Source organism: Ranitomeya variabilis, chromosome 8 (assembly GCF_051348905.1).
Source record: "Ranitomeya variabilis isolate aRanVar5 chromosome 8, aRanVar5.hap1, whole genome shotgun sequence".
In the NCBI taxonomy this organism is placed as follows: Eukaryota; Metazoa; Chordata; class Amphibia; order Anura; family Dendrobatidae; genus Ranitomeya; species Ranitomeya variabilis.
This window is the reverse complement of record NC_135239.1, coordinates 211,513,317-211,539,173: the sequence shown is the minus strand read 5'-3', so window position 1 is coordinate 211,539,173 and position 25,857 is coordinate 211,513,317. Positions and strand designations below refer to the sequence as shown.

Sequence of the window (25,857 nt, the reverse complement as noted above, 5' to 3'; positions counted from 1 at the left end):
AATTGAACGGCAAAATCATAGACGTCAGAATGGGTTGTGCTTCTACTGTGGTGATTCTGCTCATGTCATCTCAGATTGTTCTAAGCGTACAAAAAAGTTCGCTAAATCTGTCACCATTGGGACTGTACAGCCTAAATTCATTTTGTCTGTTACTTTGATTTGCTCTCTGTCTTCCTACTCGGTTATGGCTTTTGTAGATTCAGGTGCTGCACTGAATCTTATGGATTTGTCATTCGCTAAGCGCTGTGGTTTTGTCTTGGAGCCTTTGCAGTTCCCTATTCCATTGAGGGGAATTGATGCTACACCATTGGCCAAGAATAAACCTCAGTACTGGACTCAAGTGACCATGTGTATGACTCCTGCACATCAGGAGGTGATTCGCTTCCTTGTGCTATATAATCTGCATGACATTGTCGTGTTGGGTCTGCCATGGCTGCAGGCTCATAATCCAGTCTTGGATTGGAAAGCAATGTCTGTGTTAAGTTGGGGCTGCCAGGGAATTCATGGCGATGCTCCTTTGGTATCAATTGCTTCCTCTACTCCTTCTGAAGTCCCGGAGTTTTTGTCAGACTACCAGGATGTATTTGATGAGCCCAAATCCAGTGCCCTTCCTCCTCATAGGGATTGTGATTGTGCTATAAATTTGATTCCTGGTAGTAAGTTCCCTAAGGGACGACTGTTTGTCTGTGCCAGAACATGCTCTATGTGGAGTTATATAAAGGAGTCTTTGGAGAAGGGACATATTCGCCCATTCTCGTCCCCTCTTGGTGCAGGATTCTTTTTTGTGGCCAAGAAGGATGGTTCTCTGAGACCCTGTATAGATTATCGCCTTCTAAATAAAATCACGGTCAAATTTCAGTATCCTTTGCCATTGTTGTCTGATCTGTTTGCTCGGATTAGGGGGTCTAGATGGTTCACCAAGATAGATCTTCATGGTGCGTATAATCTTGTGCTTATAAAGCAGGGTGACGAATGGAAAACAGCATTTAATACGCCCGAGGGTCATTTTGAATACTTGGTGATGCCTTTTGGACTTTCTAATGCCCCTTCTGTGTTTCAGTCCTTCATGCATGACATTTTCCGAGAATATCTGGATAAATTTATGATTGTGTACCTGGATGATATTTTGGTCTTTTCTGATGATTGGGAGTCCCATGTGAAGCAGGTCAGGATGGTATTTCAGGTCCTGCGCGCCAATGCCTTATTTGTGAAGGGCTCAAATGTCTCTTCGGAGTCCAGAAGGTTTCCTTTTTGGGCTTTATTTTTTCTCCTTCTACTATTGAGATGGACCCAGTCAAGGTCCAGGCTATTCATGACTGGACTCAACCTACATCGGTTAAGAGTCTTCAGAAGTTCTTGGGTTTTGCTAATTTTTACCGTCGCTTTATCGCTAACTTTTCTGGTGTGGTTAAGTGTTGTGATCCTAATGGCAGAGGATCTCAGGGTCTTCAGCAAAGTCTGCAAACATAAAAACTAGCTCTTAGGGAGGTGGTAACTGAGCTGACCACATACCTGATCCTAGCCCACAACTAATAGCAGCCGGGGAACGTACCTACGTTGGTTCTAGACGTCTTGCGCCAGCCGGAGATCTAACTAACCCTTTCAGAGAAAATACAGACCTCACTTGCCTCCAGAGAAAGGTACCCCAAAGTAGATACAGGCCCCCAACAAATAATAACGGTGAGGTAAGAGGAAAGGACAAACGTAAGTATGAACTAGATTCAGCAAAGAGAGGCCCACTAAATAATAGCAGAAATATAGAAAGCGGACTTATGTGGTCAGCGAAAAACCCTAAAAAAATATCCACGCTGAATATCCAAGAACCCCCGTACCGACTAACGGTATGGGGGGAGAATATCAGCCCCCTTACAGCTTCCAGCAAAATCAGGAATCACATTATGAACAAGCTGGACAAAAAACAGAATAATACAAATAACCAAAAAAACAAGAAAGCAGGACTTAGCTTATGTTGCAAAAATCAGGACCAGTAGACAAGAGCAACCAGACAAGGACTGATTACATGGATGCCAGGCAATGGACTAAGACTCCAGGAAGTTTAAATAGAAACACCCAGAGTCTTAACGAACCAGGTGACTACCAACCTGGGGAAAGAGTATCCAAGAGCCATACCGCTAGTGACCACAAGAGGGAGCCAAAAAGTATAGTTCATAACAGTACCCCCCCTTTAAGGAGGGGTCACCGAACCCTCACTACGACCACCAGGGCGATCAGGATGGGCAGCGTGAAAGGCACGAACCAAATCGGCCGCATGAACATCAGAGGCGACCACCCAGGAATTATCCTCCTGACCATAGCCCTTCCATTTGACCAGATACTGAAGCCTCCGTCTAGAGAGACGAGAATCTAAGATCTTCTCCACCATATACTCCAACTCGCCCTCAACCAAGACCGGAGCAGGAGGGTCAACAGCAGGAACCACAGGCACAATGTACCGCCGCAACAAAGACCTATGGAACACATTGTGAATGGCAAACGACACAGGAAGATCCAAACGAAAAGACACAGGATTAAGGACCTCCAAAATTCTATAAGGACCAATAAAGTGAGGCTTAAACTTAGGAGAGGAAACCTTCAGAGGGACAAACCGAGAAGACAACCAAACCAAATCCCCAACACGAAGTCGGGGACCCACACCGCGGCGGCGGTTGGCAAAACGCTGAGCCTTCTCCTGTGACAACTTCAAGTTGTCCACCACATGATTCCAAGTCCGCTGCCACCTATCAACCACGGAATCCACCCCAGGACAGTCAGAAGGCTCAACATGACCCAAGGAGAAACGAGGATGAAAACCAGAGTTGCAGAAAAATGGCGAAACCAAAGTAGCGGAACTAGCCCGATTATTGAGGGCAAACTCAGCCAATGGCAAGAAGGTCACCCAATCATCCTGATCCGCAGAAACAAAACATCTCAAATAAGCCTCCAGCGTCTGATTAGTTCGCTCCGTTTGGCCATTAGTCTGAGGATGAAAGGCAGACGAGAACGACAGATCAATGCCCATCTTAGCACAAAAAGATCGCCAGAATCTGGACACAAACTGGGATCCTCTGTCAGACACGATATTCTCAGGAATGCCGTGTAAACGAACCACATTCTGAAAAAACAAAGGAACCAGATCGGAAGAGGAAGGCAACTTAGGCAAGGGCACCAAATGGACCATCTTGGAAAAACGATCACACACCACCCAGATGACAGACATTCCCTGAGACACCGGAAGATCTGAAATGAAATCCATGGAAATGTGTGTCCAAGGCCTCTTCGGGACGGGCAAGGGCAAAAGCAACCCACTGGCACGAGAACAGCAAGGCTTAGCCCGAGCACAAGTCCCACAGGACTGCACAAAAGAACGCACATCCCGTGACAAGGAAGGCCACCAAAAGGACCTAGCCACCAAATCTCTGGTACCAAAAATCCCAGGATGCCCTGTCAACACCGAGGAATGAACCTCGGAAATAACTCTGCTGGTCCATTTATCAGGAACAAACAGTCTATCAGGTGGACAAGAGTCAGGTCTACCAGCCTGAAATCTCTGCAACACACGTCGCAAATCAGGAGAAATGGCCGACAAAATCACTCCCTCTTTAAGAATACCAGCCGGCTCTGAGACTCCAGGAGAGTCAGGCACAAAGCTCCTAGAGAGAGCATCAGCCTTCACATTTTTTGAACCAGGCAGGTATGAGACCACAAAGTCAAAACGGGAGAAAAACAATGACCAACGAGCCTGTCTAGGATTCAGGCGTTTAGCAGACTCGAGGTACATCAGATTTTTGTGATCAGTCAAGACCACCACACGATGCTTAGCTCCCTCGAGCCAATGACGCCACTCCTCAAATGCCCACTTCATGGCCAACAACTCCCGATTACCAACATCATAGTTCCGCTCAGCCGGCGAAAACTTCCTGGAAAAGAAAGCACATGGTTTCATCACAGAGCAACCAGAGCCTCTCTGCGACAAAACAGCTCCTGCACCGATCTCAGAAGCATCCACTTCAACCTGAAAGGGAAGTGAGACATCAGGCTGGCACAAAACAGGCGCCGAAGTAAACCGGCGCTTCAGCTCCCGGAAGGCCTCAATGGCCGCAGGAGCCCAATTAGCGACATCAGAACCTTTCTTGGTCATATCCGTCAGAGGTTTAACAACGCTAGAAAAGTTAGCAATAAAACGACGGTAAAAATTAGCAAAACCCAAAAACTTCTGAAGACTCTTAACAGACGTGGGTTGAGTCCAATCATGAATAGCTCGGACCTTGACTGGGTCCATCTCCACAGCAGAAGGGGAAAAAATAAAACCCAAAAAAGAAACCTTCTGCACTCCAAAGAGACACTTTGAGCCCTTCACAAACAAAGCATTATCACGCAAAACCTGAAACACCATCCTGACCTGCTTTACATGAGAATCCCAATCATCAGAAAAAACTAAAATGTCATCCAGATAAACAATCACAAATTTATCTAGATACTTCCAGAAGATGTCATGCATAAAGGATTGAAACACTGAAGGAGCATTAGAGAGCCCAAAAGGCATCACCAAGTACTCAAAATGACCTTCGGGCGTATTAAATGCAGTTTTCCATTCATCTCCCTGCCTAATGCGCACAAGGTTGTACGCACCACGAAGATCTATCTTGGTGAACCAACAGGCACCCTTAATCCGAGCAAACAAGTCCGACAATAGTGGCAGAGGGTATTGAAATTTAACCGTGATTTTATTCAGAAGCCGATAGTCTATACAAGGTCTCAAAGATCAGTCTTTCTTGGCCACAAAAAAGAATCCCGCACCAAGAGGGGAAGAGGATGGACGAATATGTCCTTTCTCCAAAGACTCCTTTTATAAGAACGCATTGCGGCATGCTCAGGTACCAACAGATTAAATAATCGTCCCTTAGGAAACTTACTACCAGGAATCAAATCTATAGCGCAGTCACAGTCCCTATGAGGAGGAAGAGCACTGGACCTGGACTCACTGAACACATCCTGATAGTCAAGCAAATACTCAGGAACTTCTGAAGGAGTGGAGGAAGCAATAGACACCGACGGGGAATCGCAATGAATTCCCTGGCAACCCCAACTTGACACAGACATAGCCCTCCAATCCAAAACAGGATTATGAGCCTGTAACCATGGCAGACCCAGAACGACCAAATCATGCATCTTATGCAGAACAAGAAAACGAATCACCTCCCGATGTTCAGGAGTCATGCACATGGTCACTTGTGTCCAATACTGCGGTTTATTCTCCGCCAATGGCGTAGCATCAATTCCTCTAAGAGGATTAGGATTTTCCAAAGGCTCCAGGACAAAACCACAGCGCCTGGCAAACGACAGGTCCATAAGACTCAGGGCAGCGCCTGAATCCACAAACGCCATAACAGGGTAGGAAGACAATGAGCAAATCAAAGTCACAGACAAAATAAATTTAGGCTGCAAGTTACCAACGGCGACAGGACTAACAAACTTTGTTAGGCGTTTAGAGCATGCTGATATAACATGTGTAGAATCACCACAGTAAAAACACAACCCATTCTGACGTCTATGATTTTGCCGTTCAGTTCTAGTCTGAATTCTATCACATTGCATTAAATCAGGCGTCTGTTCAGACAACACCGCCAGAGGATTAGCGGATTTGCGCTCCCGCAAACGCCGAACAATCTGAATGGCCAGCGTCATAGAATCATTCAGACTTGTAGGAATGGGAATGCCCACCATCACATTCTTAATGGTTTCAGAAAGGCCATTTCTGAAATTTGCGGCCAGAGCACACTCATTCCACTGAGTAAGCACGGACCATTTCCGAAATTTTTGGCAATACACTTCGGCTTCATCCTGGCCCTGAGAAATAGCCAGCAAAGCCTTCTCTGCCTGAATTTCAAGATTGGGCTCCTCATAAAGCAATCCGAGCGCCAGAAAAAACGCATCAATATTCGCCAATGCCGGATCTCCTGGCGCCAATGAGAAAGCCCAATCCTGAGGGTCGCCCCGCAAGAAGGAGATAACAATTTTAACTTGCTGAGCTGAGTCTCCAGACGAACGAGGTCTCAAAGATAGAAACAATTTACAATTATTCCTAAAATTCCTAAATTTAAATCGATCTCCAGAGAACAGCTCAGGAATAGGAATCTTAGGTTCTGACATAGGACTGCTAGTAACAAAATCCTGAATGCCCTGCACACGAGCAGCAAGCTGATCCACACTAGTAATCAGAGTTTGCACATTCATGTCTGCAGCAGAGTTTCAAGCCATTCAGAGATTAAGGGGAAGGAAGGAAGAAAAAAAAAACAAAACTCAGAACTTCTTTTCTTTTAATCCCACTTCTGCAATGCATTAACTATTCACTGGCCTGGCATACTGTTGTGATCCTAATGGCAGAGGATCTCAGGGTCTTCAGCAAAGTCTGCAAACATAAAAACTAGCTCTTAGGGAGGTGGTAACTGAGCTGACCACATACCTGATCCTAGCCCACAACTAATAGCAGCCGGGGAACGTACCTACGTTGGTTCTAGATGTCTCGCGCCAGCCGGAGATCTAACTAACCCTTTCAGAGAAAATACAGACCTCACTTGCCTCCAGAGAAAGGTACCCCAAAGTAGATACAGGCCCCCAACAAATAATAACGATGAGGTAAGAGGAAAGGACAAACGTAAGTATGAACTAGATTCAGCAAAGAGAGGCCCACTAAATAATAGCAGAAATATAGAAAGCGGACTTATGTGGTCAGCGAAAAACCCTAAAAAAATATCCACGCTGAATATCCAAGAACCCCCGTACTGACTAACGGTATGGGGGGAGAATATCAGCCCCCTTAGAGCTTCCAGCAAAATCAGGAATCACATTATGAACAAGCTGGACAAAAAACAGAATAATACAAATAACCAAAAAAACAAGAAAGCAGGACTTAGCTTATGTTGCAAAAATCAGGACCAGTAGACAAGAGCAACCAGACAAGGACTGATTACATGGATGCCAGGCAATGGACTAAGACTCCAGGAAGTTTAAATAGAAACACCCAGAGTCTTAACGAACCAGGTGACTACCAACCTGGGGAAAGAGTATCCAAGAGCCATACCGCTAGTGACCACAAGAGGGAGCCAAAAAGTATAGTTCATAACAGTTAAGCCCTTGACGGATTTTACCAAGAAGGGTTCTGATGTAACTAATTGGTCTCCGGCGGCCGTGGAGGCCTTTCGGGAGCTGAAGCGCCGGTTTTCTTCAGCTCCGGTCTTATGTCAACCAGATGTCTCTCTTCCCTTCCAGGTCGAGGTTGATGCTTCTGAGATTGGAGCAGGGGCTGTTTTGTCACAGAGAAGCTCTGATGAAGCCATGTGCTTTCTTTTCAAAAAAATTTTCGCCTGCTGAGCGGAATTATGATGTTGGTAATCGGGAGTTGTTGGCAATGAAGTGGGCATTTGAGGAGTGGTGACATTGGCTTGAGGGAGCTAAACATCGTGTGGTGGTCTTGACTGATCACAAAAATTTGATTTATCTCGAGTCTGCCAAGCGGTTGAATCCTAGACAGGCTCGCTGGTCGTTGTTTTTCTCCCGTTTCGATTTCGTGGTCTCGTACCTTCCTGGTTCAAAGAACGTGAAGGCTGATGCTCTTTCTAGGAGTTTTGTGCTTGACTCTCCTAAAGTTTCAGAGCCGGCTGGTATCCTCAGAGAGGGGGTGATTTTGTCTGCCATTTCCCCAGATTTGCGACGGGTGTTACAAGAATTTCAAGCGGATAGACCTGACCGTTGTCCACCAGAGAGACTGTTTGTCCCAGATAGATGGACCAGCAGAGTTATTTCCGAGGTTCATTCTTCGGTGTTGGCAGGTCATCCTGGGATTTTTGGTACCAGAGATTTGGTGGCTAGGTCCTTCTGGTGGCCTTCCTTGTCGCGGTATGTGCGTTCCTTTGTGCAGTCCTGTGGGATTTGTGCTCGGGCTAAGCCTTGCTGTTCTCGTGCCAGTGGATTGCTTTTGACTTTGCCTGTTCCTAAGAGGCCTTGGACGCATATTTCCATGGATTTCATTTCGGATCTTCCAGTCTCTCAGAGAATGTCTGTCATCTGGGTGGTTTGTGATCGTTTTTCTAAAATGGTCCATTTGGTGCCCTTGCCTAAGTTGCCTTCCCCCTCCGATTTGGTTCCGCTGTTTTTTCAGAATATGGTTCGTTTGCATGGCATCCCTGAAAACATTGTGTCTGACAGAGGATCCCAGTTTGTGTCCAGATTTTGGCGGTCCTTTTGTGCTAAGATGGGCATTGATTTGTCTTTTTCGTCGGCCTTCCATCCTCAGACGAATGGCCAAACCGAGCGAACTAATCAGACCTTGGAAACTTATTTAAGATGTTTTGTTTCTGCTGACCAGGATGATTGGGTGACTTTTTTGCCATTGGCTGAGTTTGCCCTTAATAATCGGGCTAGTTCTGCTACTTTGGTTTCGCCTTTTTTTTGTAATTCTGTTTTTCATCCTCGTTTTTCCTCGGGGCAGGTTGAGCCTTCTGACTGTCCTGGGGTGGATTCTGTGGTGGATAGGTTGCAGCAGATTTGGAACCATGTAGTTGACAATTTGACGTTGTCACAAGAGAAGGCTCAGCGCTTTGCTAACCGCCGTCGCTGTGTGGGTCCCCGACTTCGTGTGGGGGATTTGGTGTGGTTGTCTTCTCGTAATGTGAGTATGAAGGTTTCTTCTCCTAAGTTTAAACCTCGTTTCATCGGTCCTTATAAAATTTTAGAAATCCTTAACCCTGTGTCATTTCGTTTGGACCTCCCAGCATCGTTTTCCATTCATAATGTGTTCCATAGGTCTTTGTTGCGGAGGTATGTGGTGCCTGTGGTTCCTTCTGTTGAGCCTCCTGCTCCGGTGCTGGTTGAGGGAGAATTGGAATACGTGGTGGAGAAGATCTTGGATTCTCGTATTTCAAGACGGAGGCCTCAGTATTAGGTTAAGTGGAAGGGCTATGGTCAGGAGGATAATTCCTGGGTTGTCGCCTCTGATGTTCATGCGGCCGATTTGGTTCGTGCCTTCCATGTGGCTCATCCTGATCGCCCTGGGGGTTCTGATGAGGGTTCGGTGACCCCTCCTCAAGGGGGGGGTACTGTTGTGAACTCTGTTTTCGGACTCCCTCCTGTGGTCGTGAGGGGTACTGTGTGAGTTCTGTCTTTGGGCTCCCTCTGGTGGCTCTTTTGTTATTCTGCAGGTCTGTGGCTGGGACCACCTGTCTCGTTACCTGCTATTCAGGTTTCCTATTTAACTCACCTGGACCTTCACTTTTTGCCTGCTGTCGTTGTATTCAGTACTGGTTTGGATTTCTCCTGACTTCATTCGTTACCTGTCTCTTCTGTGAAGCTAAGTTTTGCTAGTTCATTTTTGCTCATCTTGTATAATGTTTTTCAGTATATGATGAGTTCAGTCCAGCTTGCTAATATGTGATACTCTCGCTTGCTGGTAGCTCTGGGGTGCAGAGTTTCTCCCCTCACATCGTTAGTTGGTGTGGGGGTTCTTGCATTCTCTGCATGGATATTTTTGGATAGGGTTTTTTACTGACCGCACAGATTCTTTGCTATCCTCTTTCTGTTTAGTGATTAGCGGGCCTCCTTTGCTGAACCTGTTTTCATTTCTATGTTTGTGCTTTCTCCTTAACTCACCGTTATTATTTGTGGGGGGCTGTTCTAAACTTTGGGGTTATTTCTCTGAGGCAAGTGAGGCTTTTATTTCTCTCTAGGGGTAGCCAGTTTCTCAGGCTGTGAAGAGACGTCTAGGAATTTAGGTACGTTCCACGGCTGCCTATAGTGTGTGCGGTTAGGATCAGGTTTGCGGTCAGTCCAGTTCCCACATCCCCAGAGCTCGTCCTATGTTCTCTTACTTAGCTGGTCAGATTTGTGATCCTAAGCCACTAAGGATCATAACAGGCAGCGGAGGTGCTGCCAGAGGTTAGGGGCAAGACTCAACACTCACCACAAGTAAACCCTGAGTCTCTGAGTCATCTTAGGAGAAGGAGTCAGGGGAGGATGGTGGTTCCCTCTGTATGTAGTGAGGGTAAGAGTTTGGCGACGCAGGGGGACGCCTCTGCTGTTGGTTGCTCAAAGAGTTCACCGTCCCGTGGCAAACGCCTGCGTTGAAATAAACATTCAGGTTCGGACCTGTTTGTGAATGAGTACGTGTGGGTGTCCACCAAAAACATCAGGTGGGAGTACACATCTGGGACCTGGAGTTCTAGGGTGATCGGGCCATATCAGGTGTCGGCCATTCTCAGCCTGGGGAATTTCCAGCTGGAGTTACCCCCAGTAATGCACATACACAATATATTCCACAGGTCGGCACTGTGAAGATTTGTGGCGCCTCCGGAGCCTACGTTATTGCCATCTCCATTGGACTGCGTTTGCCATAAACCTGAGGATCAGGTGACTACGGAGGTGAATCCCGGTGGATCGAGGCGTCCTCACCATACATCGTTTCCGGTGTTGAGGATCCAGAGGCCCCTCATTGAAAAGGGGTTCTGTCACGATCCATTTTTGGATTCGTGGCAGCTCTGGTTCCACTCTGTTTTAAAAGTAGCTTTTTTCCTTTCAGGGCCAGCAGGGGTTAATGTCAGTATTTCCCACCTCCCACATTTACTGGCAATCTGGTGTAACTGCAATGCTGTTGGGTCAGCTGATGTGTGTGTGGTGACCACTCCGACCGTCCTTCAAATGGTCACCTGATGCATCAGCTTTTGTTGGTGAGTTTCTCTATGGCGACCAGCCTTGCAGGAGCAGCTCTCTGGTGTCAGCCAAATCTGGTGTTTTGGAGTCCTGTTGCTGTGCTATCTGCGATGTGGAGCTTGGCAGCAGTGTCTGGAAGCTAAGTGCTGTATTTTCTCCTTGTCCCTTTTATGTTTGTCACTATCCCCTGTGTGGCACCATCTGCAGTGGTGAGGCTAGCACCCCTTGCCGGCCAGTGCACTAGCCAGGGCAGTGTGAGGTGACAGCGAGGGACGAGGTTCCTGACGGTGGTGGGGAGAAGGACCTGTAGCGCCCCCACTGCCGCAGGGCCGAGGGGCACCCGGTACCAGGCCTCTGAGTCTCTGCTCTGGGGTTGTCACGGTGGCTAGACCCGGTCCGTGACCCTGCTGAGGAGCGCCCAATAATAGGTGTGGATGTGGTGGTAGTGCGGTGAAGTGCCGGTCGCAGTAAATAACGAGGACACCAGGTTGCAGTCTCTTTACCTCTTTACTGAAGATCTCTGGGTCCTCAGTCCGGAATCCAGATCACCAGGCTGCGCAAGTCCGGCCGGTCCAATGGCACCTCCAGAGTTCCCTTAACAGGTGGAAATCTGTGCCTTCCTTCTAGCGCTATGTGTTGTAGTCCTTCCCTGCTGTGCTTACGGAAAGTCCCCACAACTGTTGTGTCTGTTTCTTAAGTTCCCTCACAACTCGATTAGATGATCTTCTGCTAATCTTCCGTCCCTCCCTGATGTTGCGGTCAGGACGGCACCCGTTTGACTGGTAGGCTCGGAGCTCTTCCGGGACCCTAGAGTCGCCCCTCTCCACAAGTTGCCCCCCAAGACTGCATAGGTGATTTAGGGGAGACAGCCCGCCTGAGACTGACTGTCCTGCCGTAGGTTCGAAGTATTGCCTGAAGCTGTCTGTAGAAATACTTCCTTCGGCGTTCCGGCCACCGGTTGTTTGCGCCTCAGTAGGATGTTGCCTCGTCTTACAGCACGACCCCTACTGGTATTCTCCTTCTTGCTTTGATCTCGTTTCTCACTCAGCACAATCTATCTCGCTTCCAATCCCTTCTCGGGGCACCGCCGCTATACTGTGCAGGCACGGTCCCTTTACGCTCGCTCAAGTTGCCAAGCCCCTGTCAAGATCCCACCCCTGACAGGGACCCTACTGAATCTTCTCCCGCAACACCCTCTGCCACAAGGTGTTGCCTGGTTCCCATCCAGTCAGCTTTTTCTCTAACTTCCTGCCTGACCCCCAGTTTTACCTGTGTGTGGAGAGTGGCCTAGTAAATAGAACCCTTAGCTCCCCCTGGAGGCCCGGCGGTGAAATGTATTGGTGTCTGTGATACCTGATCAGATGAACTCCTTCAGTGCCATCAGACGTACCATAGCTCCCCTTAGTGGCGGAGCCACAGTACTGCAACGACCAGGACTCTGGGGCGCTGCAGACCCACTTAGGAGAGTGCAGGGACCAGCTCAGATTTGAGCTTAGGGGTGTCCCTTCCTTCATTTCCCTATTGGTAAGGTCTTCCTCCCCCTTCCAATTCCATTGTCTGTGTTGCTCCACCTGCTGACCGACCCCCATTGGGTCACTTAATATCTTGACACCACATGCCCCCAACACAGTATAATGCCTCATGAGTCGCCCGCCAGGGTCGTGGGGTACTCGGTACTGGGTCCGGTCTTAAAGGGGAAGTCACGGTGGCTGCTACCCGGTCTGTGGCCCTGGGCGCCCAATAAAAGGGGAAATGTCTTTAAAGGGGTTTTGGTAAGAAAGTCTATTGTTCGTGATGCCACCTGTGGTGTTCGGTCAATAGTGGGACCGACGCTGCTTTAAAGGGGTCCTCTGGGGGATGTTGTTGCAACAATGATGGTAACGCTTCCCATAGGTGAAGCAGGGTCTCCAGGGTCCTAGAGTGTGTGGCAAAGATGGTGTATGCTGACGATTAAGTGGAGGACACAGAGTTTGCAGTCATTTACCTGGTTTACTGATGGTAACAGTCCTCAGTCCAGGGTACCAGGTGCAGGGTGGCTGTGGTTTGGCTGGCTTGGAGGCAGTAGGAGATCTGTCATGATCTCCATGGCCAGAGAACTAGCATAAGCCTCAATAGGAACAAGCTCTTGGAAGATGTAACTGTACTGACCATGAACTAAACCTACCGCATCATCTAGAAGTAGCCAGGTAGCATGTCCTACTTTTTATCCCTATATGCCCAGCGCCGGCCGGAGAACTAAATAATGCTAGCAGAGGGAAATATAAGACCTGACTCACCTCTAGAGAAATGCCCAGAAAGGAGACAGAGGCCCCCCACATATATTGGCGGTGATATGAGATGAAACAACAAACGCAGCAGGAAAATAGTTTTAGCAAATTTGAGGTCCGCTTTCTAGATAGCAGAAGACAGAAAGCATACTTTCATGGTCAGTAGAAAACCCTAACAAAACACATCCAGAAATTACTTTAGGACTCTGGCATTAACTCATAATACCAGAGTGGCAATTCCTGATCAACAAGAGCTTTCCAGACACAGTAACGAAACTGCAGCTGTGAACTGGAACCAAAATACAAAACAAAACATGGACGAATGTCCAACTTATCTAGTAGATGTCTGGGAGCAGGAACAAGCACAGAGAGGCTTCTGATAACATTGTTGACCGGCAAGCATCTAACAAAGAAGCCAGGTTATATAGCGACACCCAGATCTAATCAGAACAGGTGAACAGGGAAGATGATGTCACAAGTTCAATTCCACCAGTAGCCACCGGGGGAGCCCAGAATCCAAATTCACAACAGTACCCCCCCCTCAAGGAGGGGGCACCGAACCCTCACCAGAACCACCAGGGCGATCAGGATGGGCCCTATGAAAGGCACGAACCAGATCAGAGGCATGAACATCAGATGCAGTGACCCAAGAATTATCCTCCTGGCCGTATCCCTTCCACTTGACCAGATACTGGAGTCTCCGTCTGGAAACACGGGAGTCTAGGATTTTTTCCACAACGTACTCCAACTCACCCTCAACCAACACCGGAGCAGGAGGCTCAACGGAAGGCACAACCGGTGCCTCATACCTGCGCAATAACGACCGATGAAAAACGTTATGAATAGAAAAGGATGCAGGGAGGTCCAAACGGAAGGAAACAGGGTTAAGAATCTCCAATATTTTATACGGACCGATGAACCGAGGCTTAAACTTAGGAGATGAGACCCTCATAGGGACAAAACGAGAAGACAACCACACCAAATCTCCAACACAAAGCCGAGGACCAACACGACGGTGACGGTTGGCAAAAAGCTGAGTCTTCTCCTGGGACAACTTTAAATTGTCCATCACCTGCCCCCAGATATGATGCAATCTCTCCACCACCGCATCCACTCCAGGACAATCCGAGGATTCCATCTGACCTGAGGAAAATCGAGGGTGGAACCCCGAATTACAGAAAAACGGGGACACCAAAGTGGCAGAGCTGGCCCGATTATTGAGGGCGAACTCCGCCAATGGCAAAAAAGCAACCCAATCATCCTGGTCAGCAGACACAAAACACCTCAGATATGTCTCCAGGGTCTGATTAGTCCGCTCGGTCTGGCCATTAGTCTGAGGGTGAAAAGCAGACGAAAAAGACAAATCTATGCCCATCCTAGCACAGAATGCCCGCCAAAATCTAGACACAAATTGGGTTCCTCTGTCAGAAACGATATTCTCAGGAATACCATGCAAACGAACAACATTTTGAAAAAACAGGGGCACCAACTCGGAAGAAGAAGGCAATTTGGGCAGGGGAACCAAATGGACCATCTTAGAAAAACGGTCACACACCACCCAGATGACAGACATCTTCTGAGAAACAGGCAGATCTGAAATAAAATCCATCGAGATGTGTGTCCAAGGCCTCTTAGGAATAGGCAAGGGCAACAATAATCCACTAGCCCGAGAACAACAAGGCTTGGCCCGAGCACAAACGTCACAAGACTGCACAAAGCCTCGCACATCTCGTGACAGGGAAGGCCACCAGAAGGATCTTGCCACCAAATCCCTGGTACCAAAAATTCCAGGATGACCTGCCAATGCCGAAGAATGTACCTCAGAGATGACTCTACTGGTCCAATCATCAGGAACAAACAACCTATCAGGCGGACAACGATCCGGTCTATCCGCCTGAAACTCCTGCAAGGCCCGCCGCAGGTCTGGAGAAACGGCTGACAAGATAACTCCCTCCTTAAGAATACCTGTGGGGTCAGAGTTGCCGGGTGAATCAGGCTCAAAACTCCTAGAAAGGGCATCCGCCTTAACATTCTTAGAACCCGGTAGGTACGATACCACAAAATTAAACCGAGAGAAAAATAATGACCAGCGCGCCTGTCTAGGATTCAGGCGCCTGGCGGTCTCAAGATAGATCAATTTTTTGTGGTCAATCAATACCACCACCTGATGTCTGGCCCCCTCGAGCCAATGGCGCCACTCCTCAAACGCCCACTTCATGGCCAAAAGCTCCCGATTCCCAACATCATAATTCCGCTCAGCAGGCGAAAATTTACGGGAAAAGAAGGCACAAGGCCTCATCACGGCGCAGTCAGAACTTTTCTGCGACAACACTGCCCCAGCCCCGATCTCAGAAGCGTCGACCTCAACCTGAAAAGGAAGGGTCACATCAGGCTGACGCAACACAGGGGCAGAAGAAAAACGGCGCTTAAGCTCCTGAAAGGCCTCCACAGCATCAGGGGACCAATTAGCAACATCAGCACCCTGTCTAGTCAAATCGGTCAATGGCTTAACGACTTCCGAAAAACCAGAAATAAATCGACGATAAAAGTTGGCAAAGCCCAAAAATTTCTGAAGACTTTTAAGAGAAGAGGGCTGCGTCCAATCACAAATAGCTTGAACCTTGACAGGATCCATCTCAATGGAAGAGGGAGAAAAAATATATCCCAAAAAGGAAATTCTCTGAACCCCAAAAACGCACTTAGAACCCTTGACACACAGAGAATTAGACCGCAAAACCTGAAAAACCCTCTTAACTTGCCGGACATGAGAGTCCCAATCATCCGAAAAAATCAGAATATCATCCAGATACACTATCATAAATTTATCCAAAAAATCGCGGAAAATATCATGCATAAAGGACTGGAAGACTGAAGGGGCATTAGAAAGACCAAAAGGCATCACCAAATACTCAAAGTGGCCCTCGGGCGTATTAAATGCGGTTTTCCACTCATCCCCCTGCCTGATCCGCACCAAATTATACGCCCCACGGAGATCAATCTTAGAGAACCACTTGGCCCCCTTTATGCGAGCAAACAAATCAGTCAGCAACGGCAATGGGTATTGATATTTAACCGTGATTTTATTCAAAAGCCGATAATCAATACATGGTCTCAAAGAGCCGTCTTTTTTTGACACAAAGAAAAAACCGGCTCCTAAGGGAGATGACGATGGACGAATATGTCCCTTTTCCAAGGACTCCTTTATATATTCTCGCATAGCAGTATGTTCAGGCACAGACAGATTAAATAAACGACCCTTTGGGTATTTACTACCCGGAATTAAATCTATAGCACAATCGCACTCACGGTGCGGAGGTAGTGAACCCAGCTTGGGTTCTTCAAAGACGTCACGATAATCAGACAGGAACTCAGGGATTTCAGAGGGAATAGATGATGAAATGGACACCAAAGGTACGTCCCCATGAGTCCCCTTACATCCCCAGCTCAACACAGACATAGCTCTCCAGTCAAGGACTGGGTTGTGAGACTGCAGCCATGGCAATCCCAGCACCAAATCATCATGTAGATTATACAGCACCAGAAAACGAATAGTCTCCTGGTGATCCGGATTAATACACATAGTCACTTGTGTCCAGTATTGTGGTTTATTATTAGCCAATGGGGTGGAGTCAATCCCCTTCAGAGGAATAAGAGTCTCCAAAGGCTCTAAATCATACCCACAACGATTGGCAAAGGACCAATCCATAAGACTCAAAGCGGCGCCAGAGTCGATATAGGCGTCCGTAGTAATAGATGACAAAGAGCAAATCAGGGTCACAGACAAAATAAATTTAGACTGTAAAGTGCCAATGGGAACGGATTTATCAAGCTTTTTAGTACGCTTAAAGCATGCTGAAATAACATGAGTAGAATCCCCACAATAGAAACACAACCCATTTTTCCGTCTAAAATTCTGCCGCTCGCTTCTGGACAGAATTCTATCACACTGCATGTTTTCTGGCGTCTTCTCAGTGGACACCGCCAGATGGTGCACTGGTTTGCGCTCCCGCAGACGCCTATCGATCTGAATGGCCATTGTCATGGACTCATTCAGACTTGCAGGCACAGGGAACCCCACCATAACATCCTTAATGGCATCAGAAAGACCCTCTCTGAAAGTAGCCGCCAAGGCACACTCATTCCACTGAGTAAGCACAGACCATTTACGGAATTTTTGGCAGTAAATTTCAGCTTCATCTTGCCCCTGCAATAGGGACATCAAAGTTTTTTCTGCCTGAAGTTCCAAATGAGGTTCCTCATACAGCAAGCCCAAGGCCAGAAAAAACGCATCCACATTGCGCAACGCAGGATCCCCTGGTGCCAATGCAAAAGCCCAATCTTGAGGGTCGCCCCGGAGCAAGGAAATCACAATCCCAACCTGCTGTGCAGGGTCTCCAGCAGAACGAGATTTCAGGGACAAAAATAACTTACAATTATTTCTAAAATTCTGAAAGCTAGATCTATTCCCTGAGAAGAATTCCGGCAAAGGAATTCTCGGCTCTGATACCGGAGCATGAACAACAAAATCTTGCAAACTTTGTACTTTCGTGGCGAGATCATTCAAACCTGCAGTTACACTCTGTAGATCCATTATAGACAGGTGAACATAGAGCCATTCAAAGATTAGAAGGAGAGAGAAAAAAAAGAAAGACTGCAGCATAAACAGACTGGCAAGTGATCCAATTAAGAGCACACTAACTACTAGAGAAAAAAAAAAAAAAAAAAAAAAAAATTTTCAGCAGACTTCTTATTTCTCTCCTTTCTCAGCCAAGGATTTTAACCCTTTAGTGGGCCGGTCAAACTGTCATGATCTCCATGGCCAGAGAACTAGCATAAGCCTCAATAGGAACAAGCTCTTGGAAGATGTAACTGTACTGACCATGAACTAAACCTACCGCATCATCTAGAAGTAGCCAGGTAGCATGTCCTACTTTTTATCCCTATATGCCCAGCGCCGGCCGGAGAACTAAATAATGCTAGCAGAGGGAAATATAAGACCTGACTCACCTCTAGAGAAATGCCCAGAAAGGAGACAGAGGCCCCCCACATATATTGGCGGTGATATGAGATGAAACAACAAACGCAGCAGGAAAATAGTTTTAGCAAATTTGAGGTCCGCTTTCTAGATAGCAGAAGACAGAAAGCATACTTTCATGGTCAGTAGAAAACCCTAACAAAACACATCCAGAAATTACTTTAGGACTCTGGCATTAACTCATAATACCAGAGTGGCAATTCCTGATCAACAAGAGCTTTCCAGACACAGTAACGAAACTGCAGCTGTGAACTGGAACCAAAATACAAAACAAAACATGGACGAATGTCCAACTTATCTAGTAGATGTCTGGGAGCAGGAACAAGCACAGAGAGGCTTCTGATAACATTGTTGACCGGCAAGCATCTAACAAAGAAGCCAGGTTATATAGCGACACCCAGATCTAATCAGAACAGGTGAACAGGGAAGATGATGTCACAAGTTCAATTCCACCAGTAGCCACCGGGGGAGCCCAGAATCCAAATTCACAACAGAGATCCCTCTCCCAGGTGAGGTCCTTAAGCCTTTCCTACTTGCGCTACTGTAGCTGGCGGAGTCCCTGCTGCATAAAGCTCGGTGCAAACTCCCCTCTCTCCTGTCCAAAGACAGATGTCTGTATGATAGGCAGTTCGAGCCTGTTTATAGGATCTCTTAGATGACCCGGCTCTAAGGTTACTGCTTCACCTCAGACTTGATACGAGCGATTGATGTATAGTCCTACGCCCTCCGGTTATGTCGTGCGTCCTGGAGAACAATGTGACCTCGGGCTCCCGGTACCCGGTTTCTATGCTCTGGCTCTGAGGGTGTCCTTCCGCTGTTCCCCTTCTGAGCCTCTTCCTCCACTGTGCTTCTTCCCTCTCAGCTCTCTGCTATTCACCTCTTTCAGTTCTCACTCTTTCCAGAGGCTGCAGCTCCCTCGTGGCTGCTCAGCCTCTGCTCTACGTCTCTCTTAGACTTCTGCTCTCTTTCAGTGTCTCTGAACAACTGCCTAGCTCCTCCTCCAGGACAGGATGCTTATAGCTCAGGGAAGCTCCCCTGAATCTGGGTCCTGAGCTCCCCTCCTGGCCTAGATTCAGATGTGTTGAATGTGAGTGCCTTACCTGATAGAAAGAATCTCCCTTGCCTCCAAGCGAGACATCACCCTCCCCGAAGGGAAGGCCACATCACTGCAGCAACCAGTTACCTGGGGTGCTGCACCCCACAGTGCCCCTCACACAGTATAATGCCCAACAGTGCCCCCCACATAGTATAATGTCCCACAGTGCCCCCCACAGTAAGATGCCCCACAGAGTAAGAAGCCCCACAGTGCCCCCCACACAGTAAGATGCCCCACAGTTCTCCCCACACAGTATAATGCCCACACAGTGCCTCCCACACAGTCTAATGTCCACAGTCCCCCGCACACATTATGAGCCCCCCATACAGTTACAGTATGATGCACGCACAGTACCCCTCCATGTCACCTGATCCCTCAAGCTCTCTGCTCTGTGCTATGAATGGCTCAGCAATGTAGTGATATCATGCACAATTCCACCATTGGTTCTTTAAGAACCTGTCGTCAGTACCCACCCCTGCACTGGCAGCTCGTTGACATACATTTTCAACTATGGATTTCTGTAAAGCAGCAAAACAGATTTGTACAGGGAAGGTGAAACTTTACATAGCATAAGAGCATCTTTATACACTGGCCATTAGTTTTGGGTATAAAATCCTGATGACAGGGTCTCTCTAATTTCTAGTCTCAGGCTTTGTATATTATAACCACTAAGCCTTTGCTCGTGTTCCTGCACCATTCCCTGCCATTTTACAGATAAAGCATCTCAGCAGACAGATCGGATTAGATGCAGCAGTTTATGGAGAACGTTTGTACTTAGTTTTATTATTTCTGAAACTTTCCGTGCAGACCTGCATCCATTTCAGAAGAAGACGCGAGACAAGCCTTCCTGGAATTGGCCGCGAAACATTGTTGTTACAGTTCCACCCCAGCAGAAGAGATGACCATTGACCAGATGGAGGGTTTTCCTGTCTACAGGGTATGACCTCTATTATTCCACATGCTATGGCTTTTTTCCCCCACTGTAGTACATAACTATACACAGTGGCATAACTACAGTCCGATGGGCTCCGGAGCAAAATTTGGACCTTGTCCCCCCTTCATCTTGGTCAGATGTATGGACCCTTGTCAGGTTCGGACTGGCCCACAGGAGAGCAGGTGAATCCCCCGGTAGGCCTCTCTGCAGAAGGCCCTCTGTATAAAAGCAATAGTTGGCACAGTTATCTTGATTTACCATCTGCAGACAACGACAGCATCTCATCCTTCATTTATTATTCTGCCCAGTTTGTTGTAATATAGAAGCAAAGGCAAATGTGTGAAGGAGGGTAAGGTAGTATGTACATGTAACAAAACATTGGGCCTCCAGAGTCACTGTTACTGTTGGGCCCTTGGCACTCCAGGTATATATATGCCCCCATCCTGGTATATATGTCCCCTATTTTGGTGAATATTTCCCCCATCCAGGTATATATATTTCCCATCCTAGTTTATATGTTCCCATCCTGGTATATATGTCCCTCATCTTGGTATATATGTTCCCCATCCTGGTATATATGTTCCTCATCTTGGGCCCATCCTGTTATATATGTCCACATCCTGGTATATGTTCCTTATCCTGGTATATTTGTCATCCATCCTGGTATAAATGTCCCCCATTTTAGTATATATGTCCCACATCCTGGTATACATGTTCTCCATCCTGGGGCCCTACCTGATATACAGTACAGAGAAAAAGTTTGGACACACCTTCTCATTTAAAGACTTTTATGTATTTTCATGACTATGAAAATTGTACATTCACACTGAAGGCATCAAGACTATGAATTAACACATGTGGAATTATATACTTAACAAAAAAGTGTGAAACAACTGAAATTATGTCTTATATTCTAGGTTCTTCAAAGTAGCCACCTTTTGCTTTGATGACTGCTTTGCACACTCTTGGCATTCTCTTGATGAGCTTCAAGAGGTAGTCACCGGGAATGGTCTTCCAACAATCTTGAAGGAGTTCCCAGAGATGCTTAGCACTTGTTGGCCCTTTTGCCTTCACTCTGCGGTCCAGCTCACCCCAAACCATCTCGATTGGGTTCAGGTCTGGTGACTGTGGAGGCCAGGTCATCTGGCGTAGCACCCCATCACTCTCCTTCTTGGTCAAATAGCCCTTACACAGCCTGGAGGTGTGTTTGGGGTCATTGTCCTGTTGGAAAATAAATGATGGTCCAAGTAAACGCAAATGGGATGGAATAGCATGCCGCTGCAAGATGCTGTGGTAGCTTCAGTATGCCTTCAATTTTGAATATGCAAATTGCCTCTTCAGATAAAAAGAGGACTTAAACTCTATAGCGTTGGAAGTAGCGATCCTACAAGTCACAATCAACCCTTTAACGAGTCGTGCAATATGACTTAGGATAAAAGCCAAATCAGTATCTCAATTCGCAGACACGGTGTTTCAGGCTGTTGGCCCTCGTCAGTGCGAAGCATGAGAACTAATTTGGCTAGATGAGAGGCTCTGGACTGGGGTCTAAGGGGCAACGTTTCTCCTTATGGAGAGTGACATACCAGTTCATAAATCTCCAACAGTGTCACCAGCAAAGCACCCCCACACCATCACACCTCCTCCTCCATGCTTCACGGTGGGAACCAGGCATGTAGAGTCCATCCGTTCACCTTTTCTGCGTCGCACAAAGACACGGTGGTTGGAACCAAAGATCTCAAATTTGGACTCATCAGACCAAAGCACAGATTTCCACTGGTCTAATGTACATTCCTTGTGTTCTTTAGCCCAAACAAGTCTCTTCTGCTTGTTGCCTGTCCTTAGCAGTGGTTTCCTAGCAGCTATTTTACCATGAAGGCCTGCTGCACAAAGTCTCCTTACCAGTTGTTGTAGAGATGTGTCTGCTGCTAGAACTCTGTGTGGCATTGACCTGGTCTCTAATCTGAGCTGCTGTTAACCTGCGATTTCTGAGGCTGGTGACTCGGATAAACTTATCCTCAGAAGCAGAGGTGACTCTTGGTCTTCCTTTCCTGGGGCGGTCCTCATGTGAGCCAGTTTCTTTGTAGCGCTTGATGGTTTTTGCAACTGCACTTGGGGACACTTTCAAAGTTTTCCCAATTTTTCGGACTGACTGACCTTCATTTCTTAAAGTAATGATGGCCACTCATTTTTCTTTACTTACTTGCTTTTTTCTTGCCATAATACAAATTCTAACAGTCTGTTCAGTAGGACTATCAGCTGTGTATCCACCAGACTTTTGCTCAACACAACTGATGGTCCCAACCCCAATTAAAAGGCAAGAAATCCCACTTATTAAATCTGACAGGGCACACCTGTGAAGTGAAAACCATTCCCGGTGACTACCTCTTGAAGCTCATCAAGAGAATGCCAAGAGTGTGCAAAGCAGTCATCAAAGCAAAAGGTGGCTACTTTGAAGAACCTAGAATATAAGACATAATTTCAGTTGTTTCACACTTTTTTGTTAAGTATACAGTTAGGTCCATATATATTTGGACAGAGACCACATTTTTCTAATTTTGGCTATAGACATTACCATAATTAATTTTAAACAAAACAATTCAGATGCAGTTGAAGTTCAGACTTTCAGCTTTCATTTGAGGGTATCCACATTAAAATTGGATGAAGGGTTTAGGAGTTTCAGCTCCTTAACATGTGCCACCCTGTTTTTAAAGGGACCAAAAGTAATTGGACAATTGACTCCAAGGCTATTTCATGGACAGAAGACCAATATAGCACAATGAAGGAGCAATGATGATATAATAAAACATTTTTTTTTTTAAATTATATTCAACAACAATATACCAAAATTACAAATATGGATCATTCACATAAAAGAGACCACGTACTAGAGAACAAAATTTTGGTCACACAGATATATATAACACTCCCACCCTAATAGCATCCACAGCCATAATAAGCATATCACATCAGCAAAAAAGTAGATGCCACTCCCATATAATATGTATTAAATAATCTTGCTACACTCCCAATGTTACCATTAAAAGGGAATATAAACAAAACAGGAGTGTCCAGCCAGTTTAGCACAACATAGGTAACTATATAATGTCAGGTGAATTACATATAACGCTGCACCTATGAGTACTATCGAATGAATAATGCACAAATGTGCCCAGCTGAAGACTGTAGACATGGTGGGGGTGATTTCTGTGCTCCAAGACAACCTCAACGCGCGTTTCGCTGTTACTCGCAGCTTCGTGGGGAGGTGAAGTAGCACCTTAATGTGTGTCATTAAATAGCACCATCCTGATTACGTTATGTGCCACATGTGAAGCGGCGCATTACCCCCATGTTACAGACTTCACGGAGAGCGCGTCGCTCAGTGTGCTCGTCATCCCGCAACGCAACCTGGTCATGTGACCCACGATACGTTGCCTAGACAACCGAACACAACTAATGGAGCGCCGACTCACCTCCCCTCCACAGCGCATGCATGGGTGTGCGCACTATGTGCCAGATATACCTAACATTTAATAAATACCAAATACCAATTAGTTATATTAAATACAATAGCTCAAACACCATACCTATAAATACAATAGAAAGAAGAATTTGTTGATAACTATGCCCTATTTGATTGAACCTAGTCCGATCACATGCACAATAAATATAAAAACATATTATGACTAATACAGTTTAAACATCTGACTGCTGTTTAGTAGGTGATAATTAAACTACTAATATATATATATAAAGTGACTAGTGCTACTGTGCAAATAAATATACGAGTGAAATATATAATAAATAAATCTTTGCATATGATACATATTAAATCTCTGTAAACCTTTACATCCAAGGTAAATGTGATAAACTATGTATAAAAATACATGTAATTAACAATATAAACAATATATAATATAACAATGTACAAAATGTATTAAAGTGTCTAAAGCTCATATATAAAGTGCATAAAATCAAAACTATAGAACATTTACATATTCTCTTTACTATCTTCATGGCATCTTCATAGCCTCTCGTGGAGAAAATAGGGTTGATGTTTCGAAGCTCTCAGCTGACCCTTATCTATATATATAATTGTCTAAGGGTTTTTCCGTCTGTCTGTCTGTCTGTCCTGGAAATCGCCTCGACCAATCAGCGACGGGCACAGCATGGCGACGATGATGTCATAAAGGTTGCCTCGACCAATCAGCAATGGGCACAGTCTGCTGCGAATTCGCCTCGACCAATCAGCGACGGCACAGTATCGACGTAGATGTCATAATGGTTGCCATGGCGACGATGATGTCATAAAGGTTGCCTCGACCAATCAGCGATGGGCACAGTCTGCCGCGAATTCTGGAATCATCATTGTCCATATACTACGGGGACATGATGCATATTCTAGAATACCCGATGCATTAGAATCGGGCTACAGTCTAGTGATAATTATAAAAAAGGGAAGGAGAGTGAACTTCATCCTCACAAACAACTATACAAAGGAAAAGCAATAATGTTAGGATATACATCTGTAAAGATATTAAATCATAACAAAACAGAAGAACCATAATGTAACATACAAACAGATAAAAAAACAACAATAAAATATAAAATTCGCACTACTATAAGAAGGGTTTGAAGCTCACATATTCATTTAACCCCTTAATCCCATATGACGTACTATCCCGTCAAGGTGACCTGGGACTTAATTCCCAGTGACGGGATAGTACGTCATACGCGATCGGCCGCGCTCACGGGGGGAGCGCGGCCGATCGCGGCCGGGTGTCAGCTGCCTATCGCAGCTGACATCCGGCATTATGTGCCAGGCGCGGTCACAGACCGCCCCCGGCACATTAACCCCCGGCACACCGCGATCAAACATGATCGCGGTGTGCCGGCGGTACAGGGAAGCATCGCGCAGGGAGGGGGCTCCCTGCGGGCTTCCCTGAGACGATCGGTACAAGGTGATGTACTCACATTGTACCGAGCGTCTTCTCCCTGCAGGTCCCGGATCCAAAATGGCCGCGGGGCTGCATCCGGGTCCTGCAGGGAGTACTTCCGGGTCGGAGCAGGCTGCAGATGAAAGCTGCAGCCTGCTCCGATGAAAGTATGATCGCCGATCTGATAGAGTGCTATGCACACTATCAGATCAGCGATCTGTGATGTCCCCCCTGGGACAAAGTAAAAAAGTAAAAAAAAAAATTTTCACGTGTAAAAAAAAACAAAAACAAATTCCTAAATAAAGAAGAAAAAAAAAATATTATTCCCATAAATACATTTCTTTATCTAAAAAAACCCAAAAAACAATAAAAGTACACATATTTAGTATCACCGCGTCCGTAACAACCCAACCTATAAAACTGCCCCACTAGTTAACCCCTTCAGTGAACACCGTAAGAAAAAAAAAAAACGAGCAAAAAAACCAACACTTTATTATCATACCGCCGAACAAAAAGTGGAATAACACGCGATCAAAAAGACTGATATAAATAACCATGATACCGCTGAAAACGTCATCTTGTCCCGCAAAAAACGAGCCACAATACAGCATCATCAAAGAAAAAATAAAAAAGTTATAGTCCTCAGAATAAAGCGATGCCAAAATACTGATTTTTTCTATAAAATAGCTTTTATCGTATAAAAGCGCCAAAACATAAAAAAATGATATAAATGAGGTATCGCTGTAATCGTACTGACCCGACGAATAAAACTGCTTTATCAATTTTACCAAACGTGGAACGGTATAAACGCCTCCCCCAAAATAAATTCATGAATAGCTGGTTTTTGGTCATTCTGCCTCACAAAAATCGGAATAAAAAGTGATCAAAAA

The 25,857-nt window shown here is 46.2% G+C and overlaps 1 protein-coding gene across 1 annotated transcript in view; it reads left to right on the top strand.

The window, feature by feature from the left end:
• Nucleotides 1-25,857, top strand: part of LOC143788729 (protein SSUH2 homolog) — a 254,020-nt gene that overhangs the window by 21,253 nt on the left and 206,910 nt on the right. Inside the window, exon 5 of the mRNA XM_077278585.1 lies at nt 19,907-20,036. Within this exon, the coding sequence (XP_077134700.1) occupies nt 19,907-20,036 (130 nt within the window). The remainder of the gene's footprint in view (nt 1-19,906; nt 20,037-25,857) is intronic.